Raw genomic sequence first — 10,731 nt, forward strand, 5'->3', positions numbered from 1 at the left:
GTGAACTTACCACCTCTCCCTCAGCTGACTGCCTAGGTTCAGTGAGTGGAGCCCTCTGATGATCATCTTCTGAGCTTCCTCCATCAAGCTGGAGTCTAGATACCTGATTATCCAACAAGGGGTCTCGTGAACCATTGAATCGTTGATTCCTATAATCATCATCATCATCACTATCATCATCTCTGCTCTCTCCTACCCCAAGCCTGTCAGCAGGATCAGGTACATATGGCCTGGTTTGGGCAATTTCCTGAAGAACAAACACAGGCTTATAAGTAACCAGGATAGCTTTTGAGGGTAGCAAATGTTCACATTGTATTGTGCTACATAGTGACATGGTCTTTACCTTTAGTATTATGATTGTGATCATGCCAAGAATTGGAGACTTGATAAAGAAACACAAAAGGAAATTTCTACCCTATGTACCTAATGAAACTTTAGATGATTTATCTCAACCTTCAGACAAAAATATCTCCTTGACCTTCTGAACCTTTCCCCTGCTGTTCTCAGCCGCACTAACACTACTCTAATTCTAAATTACATCCTTGGACCTAATAATATATCAAACCTTAACCCTTTACATAAACTGACCATAAAATCCCAATTGCAGTTTGAACCCTAATCCCATCTTTGACAACATAGAACACGAGCAATGTTGATATCACCTAGGTAAGTTTTGTGGTATAATGTAATGTGTAGCTATGTAACATATAATGTGGCTAGATGTGTCAAGATGATAGTTGAAGGGATGGGTATCTTTGTCTCAGATTCTGAAACACAATCCTGGATTTAGCTCATGCTGCAATGATAAACCTTTAGGTCAGCCAGGAACCCCATGACTTTTACAAGCTGATCGCCTGTCCGATTATCAAGATATTTATGATTAGAAATCGAAATTTCAAAAACCGTTTTCCTAACGTTTTTTTATAACACTACAGTCTATTGGGGAAAATGAGTATGGTAAAACCGGTCAGTCAAAGATTTTTACTTGTTTGAGGCACTTCATGATCATTTTGAAGCACAATTTTTTTTTAAGGCTCCAATATTACACCATATCACTGACACTGATAACACGTAGGGCCATGCATCTCAGACGATGCCTTTAAGTGTTGAATGCTAACCTGTCTGACTGCATTGAGCTCATCTTCTGTGTCTATCTCACTGCTCCTTCCACCCTCAGTCCCTTGTGTCTTGGATCTCAAAACATGAGCTGGAACTGAAGCAACAAAATAGATAGACAACATGTACTTTCTTACAGAAAATGAAGGTTGTTGAACAATTTTGGAAATAACCTATTGTGGGAATTAACAAAATGATCTGGTGGATAAACCTTTTCCAGTTAACACAGAGACAGAGTTTCTAGATGGCATTGACTACAAGATAGTCAAAATAATTGAAAAGTATAGATATGTGTAACTCCAAACAACGGAAAACAAATGGAATTTGAATTGTGTACATGTACACTACATTCAGTCTAGACCTGCTTGATAATCAATGTTAGATGATACCCTGCTTTAAAGTCAGGAATAAATCACTTGTGTTGTACATGAAAAATTCACATTAAAGTCACTTTTAGGTGTACCATAATTCAGACATCAAATGAGTTTGGCTGCACCCATGATTCGTTTACAACTCATCCTTGACATAGCAAAAATATTTTCTTCCAATCAAGGGTTTGATTAATTATTATCATACAGTTCATTGGTTTCCTCACATTGTTTCCACAATACACAATAATAATATAATCAGCTAAAACAAATAAAAGGAAGGTATGTCATGATCCCCAAACCAGTGCTTGAAATCAGGATGTGTTCATAGTATATTTATAGCAACAAAGAACTACAGGATACAAATATGAAGAACTACCGGTACATATAATCTGATGTGAGCCCGAAGAGGGTTCACTCTACCGGTATGTAAAAAGATTGAGTCAATGCTCTTCTGGCTCTCAACAGTAGATAGATAAAAGTGACAAATGAAAAACAGTGAAACCTGTCTATAAAGACCACCCAAGGAAGACAAGAAAAGTGGTCTTTATAGGCAGGTGGTCTTTATGTACAGGTTCTTTTAGTACATGTGTCCATGAGAAATCATGTTCAAGGGAAACAACAAATGTGGCCTTTGTAGACAGGTGGTCTTTCTAAACAGGTGGTCATTGAAGCAGGTTTGACTGAAGTACTGTGTACATTGAGATCAGTTAATCTTATATGGTACATGTAGCGCTTAATTCAAAGTACTAATCTCTAGAGTCCTAACCTGGGGTAGCTTGTTCATTAGCATCTGAGAAATCACTTGCAATGCCTCTATCTTCATCCTCTTCCTGACTATCAAAGAACATGATAGAAGCAGCACTCATCTGTGATACCGCCATACGAGACCTACCACCACCTGCCCTGTGGTTTGGGGATGGGTAGGAGGGCTGAGGGGTGGCCATCTCTTCACCGTCACCAATACCAGAACGAGGAGAGTTGATATCTTGTGACAGGTCCATGAAGTCATCGTCTAACTCCTCAAGACCTGATGCTGCAAGATAACATTATCCAATGGAAAACAGTCTATAAAATATAATTTGAAGAACTTTTTTGAAAGATGGGTGTAAAGTTTACCCTCACAATATATCATCAAACTTCTCAAGGCTTAAAATTGTGTGAAAGAAAGTAAGGTAAAATGTCATAAATCTGTCTTAAAGCTCCTTCAAAGTGTTGGAGCCCCAAATTCGCTAAAAAAATTATGGCAAAATTTCACTTAAATTGTGTAATGAAGTGAAATAGGATGTCATATAACACTCAATTCTGTGAGGATTTTTCACAACAAATATGTTTCAAGATGAATATTGATGAAGGAAAACAAAACTTGGGTTTTGTGTTGTACGCAGAAAACCTAAATTCTTTCCTCAATATTCGTCTTCAAACACATTTATTCTGAAAATCCTTGCACAAGTCAGTTGCAAATGACATCCTCTTTCACTTCATTATACAATTGAAGTGAATGTTTGCCATCAAATTTGTTGGGCTCCCAACACTTAGAGAAGCTTTAAGGAACACAAACACTACCCATCCCCAGGCCCCATGTCTTGACCAATCTTAGTAGTTAGGTTTTTCCTGCCTGAGGAAAGAATTTGTTGAACATATCTACTGGGCACCAAGTTCAACATATTGTATGCAAAGTTGATCCTGAAGGTATCAATTGAAACATTTCACTTTACCAATTATCATGCTTAGTTTATTGCAATCATGATTTCATCTATAATTTGTACAATTTAAACACTGTCAGGGCTGTCGTTTAAAGCCGGTAACCGGTAAAACTTGCCGCCTATTCACTCGTTTTTTACCGGCTATAATTCCTATAATAAACCTTGCAAAAATCACAGAAAGTAGATCTAAATCAATGCTAATCCAAAATTTCCTTAATTTCGTCCAAGATATAATTAGTGCCGCACATACACGGCCGCAGTCGACGAAATCCCTTACGATCACGAACGCGACGTCGTCCGTACTTACCTAGACCTATCTATCTAACGTTACATCGCAGTTCTCCCCCCACAGCGCGGCGGCCAAGCCCGCCCGTCCCTATCTCATTGCGATCCCGATGTGCATGCGAGAAGACGATGCACTGCACAAAATATATACACACTGATCATAACAAAACTGAAGCTAGCTCGCTGTAACCAAACTATCCGTTGCTGATTTGATATTTGAAGATCACGGAAACCGGGGCCTATACATGTGCGTGCAATGTCTAGAGACAACGTACTTTAGATTCTGAGATGCGCAAATCGGCAACAGAGTTTTGAACTCGGCTGAGTTTAGGCCGGCCACGGCCGTCCCCGGCGGACCCCCGCAGCTAGCTCGCATGATATATGCAGGCTCGCGCTCCGCGAATATTCAAAACTAACTTCCGATCGCAATCGATCTCGAGGCCGCGATATAACATTATAAAATGAACAGGAACTGAAGTAAATTCTTAAATGTATTCAATAATTTCATGTCAAAAAAAAATAATTAAATGAGAATTCATATGGGGAGCCACATAAAAGTCACAAGTAAAAAAAAAAATCAAAATCTAGCCTCTGCTGCCCATTATTTAAATACTGTACATGTATTCAACAAATCATGATGTAGAAAGATTGAGTATGGTGCATCATCTCAGTTTAATTAAAAATTACAAAGTAATGGTACAAAGTGATAAATAATTATCAACTTAATAACTTTTCTTATGAGTTATGATGTAATATTAAACATGAACAATATGTGTGTTTATTACAATATATGTGTAATACAAGGTAGGAAAGATAACTACAAATTTTCTTCTTAGGTATGCACCAGATTGCACGATTTCAAGTGGAAAATCCCAAAAGGTCCCTACCGTGGGAGGGGGGAAACCCCCCTCCCACACCCTCCCCCCCTCGATCGCTTCGCTCCCTCGCAGTGATGGTACCTCCTATAAAATTCAAATTACCTCCTTCAAAAATAATTAACAAGACCCCTGACTGTATATATATCATTTCCCATGACAAATACGGTGGGCCTCATATATTTACCTGAAATTCTCTCACTCTGCTCAGCTCAATACAGAAACCAATAGAGGAACTAGGCAACGTTACACAATACCACTTGATTTATGTCCTCATAGAACTTATTTCCTCAGTCTACTGCAGATTTATCGAGTTTTCTTCATTACAATATTTCATTATATTTCTCATCTAATCAAGCTGCCACTAGTGACAGCAGGATTACAATTACTCAATAAATGTAAGTTTTCATCCCTTTTAGTTTCTACGTTCTATTCCTGGCAAAGCCTTTTGATTATATCTACAGTGTATATTACTGACTTCCTCCATGTAAGATCCATGTTAGACTTTGCACTAAACAAACTTTGTGATTGTTAAATACACATAAATTGGTGACTTCCTGAATGTTAAAGAGAATGTTCACTTCTGGCAGGGCCAAAATCTAACTATGGGATCTTTTTGTAGAATGCCAATATTAATATCCATTCAATTTTGGTTTATTGATTTCATATATAACAATGTGGTAATTCACAGACTAATCTGTTAATGCTTACCAAGTAAAATTGACATACATGTGGGAATATTGATAAAAAAAATTTATAGAATAATTAATTCAAAATAAATACACACTTTGAAAGAAACTTGCATGTATTATTGAAAATGACATATTAGTAGACAAATTTACAAACTAATAATAATTCATAAAAAATAATAACAAACCATAGTTTGGGCTGGTATGACTTTTGTGAATATCTGTATTTGTGTTTATTTGGTGATTTAAGAAAAGTTCAGAATTTTTGTTTTGCATTATTATTAACGAATTGAATTCAAATTCCCACTTATATTAATGACAATTATTCTTACACAAAGATGTAAGACTTACCCAGGTCATCAAGGTTAAGGATGCCTAACGATGTATCGGTCATATCTGAGGGAGCAAAGCTGACCCTTGACCTTGCACTATCTGGTACTGCATCCCCATTCTCTTCTACAGCAGCTCCCTGCTGCATACTCTTTGTCAGCTGACGAAAGAGCTGTGCATGGGAATCCTCTAGATCTTGTCCATCTCTGAAGGGGTAAAGGTATGGAGTTTAAGAAAAGAAATGGTGACTGAATTTTAAAAAGAAATAATGTAATGTTTGCTTGTGGAAGAATTTTCTCGAGATTATTATTTTAGGGCCTAAATGTAGTAACATTACCTATTCCAATGTATGTCAAGTATGCAATTTACCAACTCTTGAAGAGAGGAGACTTGCACTCTGTAGAAAATTTGCAAAATCCCTTTTAAAATCGCTCTATTTGTCAGACCTGGTTACCTCAGAAAAAAATATATGTCTTCGCCGTATTCCCACTTATTAGCAATTTCAATACAAAACAAAAAGCTTTGAAAATAGCGCACTGTCATTTTTAGTTGATTATACTCAACAAAACTTTAAAACTTTTTTTGTTTTTTTAAACTGTTAATGTAATTTGTAGGTATACTGAGTGTTTGTCTCCTCCCCCCCCCCCCCCCCCCCCCCTCCCTCCCCCGAGTTGGCTGTTTTGAATGAACCTACTTGAATCCTTTTACCATGCTTGTATTGACTTTTATGATATAATACATGTAGGAAATTTGTAAATGATAACAGCTCATGTTTTGTTGTATTTCAGGTAACTTGTGCAATGTTTATATGGTTTTAAGTTACAGAATCTTAAGTCCTATTTTTTATGCTAGTTTTTTACATGTATATCTTTAAAAGTGTTATTTATTTCAGCCATGGCTGTCTTTCACGTAAAATTGTATTTGTATGAACCATGTTTGTGTCATAATAAAAACCATTTTTGATTTGAATTGAAGGTGTGGGCTCTCCTACAAACAGTATCTCCATTCATTGTACATGTTATTTTAAGGACGCAATGTTTCACAGTGCTCCCTCACCTGTGTCTATGGAACGGAGGAGGGGGGATGTTTGCATGCCCCTCCTCCTAAAATACACCTGAAATAAATTTGAATACCGGTAGTTGGGTCTATAACATTGTCAGGGAGACTACATGTACATGTATGTATCAACTCAATCAATTTGCTTCCTCTGTGTTCAAAATTATTTTGACTTTATATATACAATAAAATAGATTTGAATATCCAACTAATGCTTTATTTTTCTAAAGATCTTCGAAAGATCTAAAGGTTCTTGACAGAACTATATTAACCACTTTATCAAAACCATCTAAGTTCTTGGACATCCAATAGCAATATATGTTATAGCATTAAAATGCACTTATATAATAATAATAATAATACATAACATTTATTTCTTTTAAGTACTAACACATAGATCTCTCCAAGAAAGAATACCCTAATCCTTATAAGGACTACACACATGGTGTACCCATTTAAGCTTTCTTCACTCAAAAAACTGTTTCCAATCTTGTGCAAAAATTGCACATGAAATTTGTCAACTGCCCATACATTTCATGCAATATAAGACATGTAGTACATAATTTGTAATTTTAAATACACAACGTTTATTAACACAAGATTCATTTCACACTTTAAAAGAGCACCTGGGGGCGGTTTCTCAAAACCGTCTAACATCTCGGACATCCCATTCCCATAGAAACATGTGAAATAGTCATATAATTAATATGCATTTCTATGGGATGTCCGAGAACTAAGATGGTTTCAAGAAACTGGACCATGGAGTGAGGACGGTACTAGCAAAATATCTTTTGAGTTGTTTACCTGTGTGTTGGAGGCAAGAGAGGTCTAGCGACGGAAGAGGCTGCCATGGGGGATCCTATAGATGATCTCAAAGTAATCTCCTCAAAAGGAACCATGCTTCTATCATCCATTGAAATGAAGGAATCATTGTCAAGGAAACGAAGCACTTTCTTCTCCTTGTTATTCATCCTTTATCCACTCTCTAAAGCAACAGCAGGCATCTACATGAATGGATTAGAGAAGTGATATATAATTTAGATGCTTGTATATCTAGTAATCACACATAGGCTTTGCCGTGTCAATAGTGTTAATATTAACCATAATAATTAAAAAGTGCTTACCGGTAGTGAGAAAATACATGAATTGGAGGAAGAGTGGTTTACCTCTAAAAATGGGAAAACATCTCTGACAAACTAAATACTTGAAATCACACACCTTCAGCAAAATATATCCTTATAAAACACAACAAAAAACAAAAAAGAGAAAAAGGAAATAAAGAAGAACTCCCATGATCCCAGGCCATGATGAGTGGGGAAAAAATATGAATCAATTTCCTTCACTGGAAGTACAGTATGACGAACATGCCTGACAACATTCTTAGTTTCATGCACTTTATATGACACTTAGTCTTTAAGTTAAAACTTATCAACACAAGTGTGACTAGGAGGGATTAGACCACACAGCGAGGTCACTGACAGGTGGCTATCTCATCAACTCAGCTCTCAAATAACATAAGAAATAGAGGATCATGGGGGACCAACAGGCACCAATTGGGGAAGTTTTCTATATAGAGAGAGCAAGTACATTGTAGCTACAAGTAGGACAGTGGGGCTTTAAATATCAAATTTCAAATACCGGTGAACCCATAGCTATTCTTTGTCTTACAGTGTATGATTTAATTTACAATGCGAAAAAGTTTTTTCATGTACACTGCATTTATTTTAATTTCAGGTGGAACCAACATTGCAAACTCTTGTAAGACTAGGACTGTGGTCAGCATTTTAGAAATATACTTTGCATGTTAGCTGATTATCATCAGGAACACGTGGAACTGGAAGGTACCGTAAGCAAATGGATCACGTTCACTCAAGTATCAAAATCTCATTTATTTGTTAAATTCGTGAAGAAAGAAAAGAAAATCGGCTAGTTTTTGCATGCGGCAAGCTACATGTAGTGTTGCCGTCAGTTTCATTAACTAAGAATTTCCCATACAAAACAGTTATTTCAATCATCATCATGATATGAGGAGAGGTACATGTAGACTAGATCCTGTAATCTTCACTCACTTCAAGCAAGGGTTGTTAATTATGAATTGTTTGCACTTGCGCAGGGTTAGGACCGTTCTGACTTTTTATTATACTAGTACAAGAATGAGGATCGTCCGCATAAACGAGGACATCCTCTTATACACGGACAAAATGCGTCCTAAAAAATAAGGATCGTCTGCGTTATTGTGGACGTTTTTTTCTTCGGCGCTCTGCGGGTTTCGGGTTGCCGATCAGAGCGCTGCTGATGTGAAAAACGGATTCTCCGTATAAAATACCCCCAGTTTACCATCTACTTTTACACGTAGAACTTTAGCTTACATTTAGCGCATGAACTTGATGAAGTAGAACGTTCATCTGATCCCAGCAAATTGCAACCTCATTTTACTAAATGACCATAACAGACAACAAACAAGTCAAAGGTATGGACAAGAATCAGTGAAATTTTGCATGAAATATCATCAGGAAAGCCATCTAAATTGGTCACAAATTAGAGAACACACCAAATTCGGCGCTGCAATGTCAATGTCAATGACTCACAAAACAGCATAAAATTCAACTATCATCCACCAAATGAATACGAACAATTGCATTATGATTTATATACAATCTTCAAAACCTGTATCACCGTTAATCACAAAAAATAAAATCACAATCTAGATCTAGACTCTGTATCTACGGCTAATATAGACTCAAGTCAACATGGTCAAGACTAGACCGAATTTTCCGTCTCTTTCGTTCGTTAGCCTCTTATTGGGGTAGGGTCGGCTCTCTCTTTAGAGACGGAAGCCGTTTATACACATGTCCGTGCTAACGCCACGGCCAGTTCTGGTCGTAGCGTTTTGCCCCCAAAATCCCCCAAAATGTCATTTTACCTCGAGCATGTTATATTGTAAATTAGGCCTAGGCTATAATAAATCAGTTCCACTTACCAACTTGACTGAAATAATCAGTTTAATAGTCCCTTTTTAGGAAATTATGGGTCAAAATCGGAATCCATGTTGAAAAAGATTTTCAAAATGGATTTCGATTTTGACCCATAATTTCCTAAAAAGGGACTAGATCTATTAAACTGATTATTTCAGTCAAGTTGGTAAGTGGAACTGATTTATTATAGCCTAGGCCTAATTTACAATATAACATGCTCGAGGTAAAATGACATTTTGGGGGATTTTGGGGGCAAAACGCTACGACCAGAACTGGCCGTGGCGTTAGCAAGGACATGTGTATAAACGGCTTCCGTCTCTAAAGAGAGAGCCGACCCTACCCCAATAAGAGGCTAACGAACGAAAGAGACGGAAAATTCGGTCTAGGTCAAGACTAAGTAAGGAGAGAGAGAGAGAGAGATGAATTCAAATCTGTAAATAATTGTAAAGTTGTTATTTGAATTTTGTTAGGTTATCCTATACTAGACCTATAGTAGGCTATACTTTAGTGTGTTTTATTATTTTGGGTTTCTAACTTCAGTTTAACCCTAACCCTAACCCTAACCCTAACCCTAACCCTAACCCTAAACCCAACCCTTACCCTAACCCTAACCCTACCCTAACCCTACCCTAACTCTAATCCTAACCCTAACCCTAACCCTAACCCTAACCCTATGATATGCACGTAGTCTAGAGCTGTTAACTGAAGTTAGAAACCCAAAATAATAAAACACACTAAAGTATAGGATTGCCTTTTGTTAACTTATAACTCACATAAATAATGATATAATTAGTCATTCAATGAGAAATTCTACTTGCAGTTGTAAAAATCGAATCTGCACTGTTGCTAATGCTTCTATGAGTTTGAGCAAAGAGTTTGAATGATCAGATTTGTCCAGTGTGTTTACATGTAGGCCTACGTACGTTACGGGCCTATATGTATAAAGTACACTCGTCTTCGCGCTTTCGTTGAAACTGTAAGGAGGAGGCTAGCCACCGATAATGGAGCCTGTAGTGTCTCTAAATCACAAAATCAAAAAAGGAAAAAGAAAATTTTGCACTTGTCTGCTGAAGGTAACGGCAATAGGAGTAAGACATTAGATTTGGATGTATTAAACACTATCGTTTGATATTCAACTTACAGAATGACTGACATCATTGAAATTTGAGATCTTACTCTTTAATCTCATATATATCACATGCCAAAGCAATTTGTCTGGGTATTACTGTTTCAGATTTAATCTAGGGCTCAAACCGGCATATACGGGGTTTATTCGGGCATTTTGAGTATTATACTCCGGGATTGTACTCAAAATACCCGAATATAATAGT

General features: G+C 37.0%; 1 protein-coding gene across 2 annotated transcripts in view; it reads right to left on the bottom strand.

Annotated features, from left to right (window-relative positions):
• The window catches only part of LOC586105, a 34,051-nt gene extending 23,761 nt beyond the window's left edge, over positions 1-10,290 (bottom strand). Inside the window, exons 1-6 of one of the 2 annotated variants that reach the window (XM_030975067.1) lie at positions 10,219-10,290; positions 7,230-7,429; positions 5,391-5,575; positions 2,254-2,520; positions 1,119-1,213; positions 11-247 (exon numbers count right to left, since the gene is read on the bottom strand). In XM_030975067.1, coding sequence (XP_030830927.1) covers positions 11-247; positions 1,119-1,213; positions 2,254-2,520; positions 5,391-5,575; positions 7,230-7,396 — 951 coding nt within the window. In that variant the 5' untranslated portion in view covers positions 7,397-7,429; positions 10,219-10,290. Of the gene's footprint in view, positions 1-10; positions 248-1,118; positions 1,214-2,253; positions 2,521-5,390; positions 5,576-7,229; positions 7,430-10,173 lie in introns of both variants that reach the window. The other variant, XM_030975068.1, reaches the window with a different exon arrangement.
• Positions 10,291-10,731: the final 441 nt, after the last annotated feature.

This window comes from Strongylocentrotus purpuratus, unplaced genomic scaffold, assembly GCF_000002235.5.
Source record: "Strongylocentrotus purpuratus isolate Spur 01 unplaced genomic scaffold, Spur_5.0 spur5_scaffold_8, whole genome shotgun sequence".
In the NCBI taxonomy this organism is placed as follows: Eukaryota; Metazoa; Echinodermata; class Echinoidea; order Camarodonta; family Strongylocentrotidae; genus Strongylocentrotus; species Strongylocentrotus purpuratus.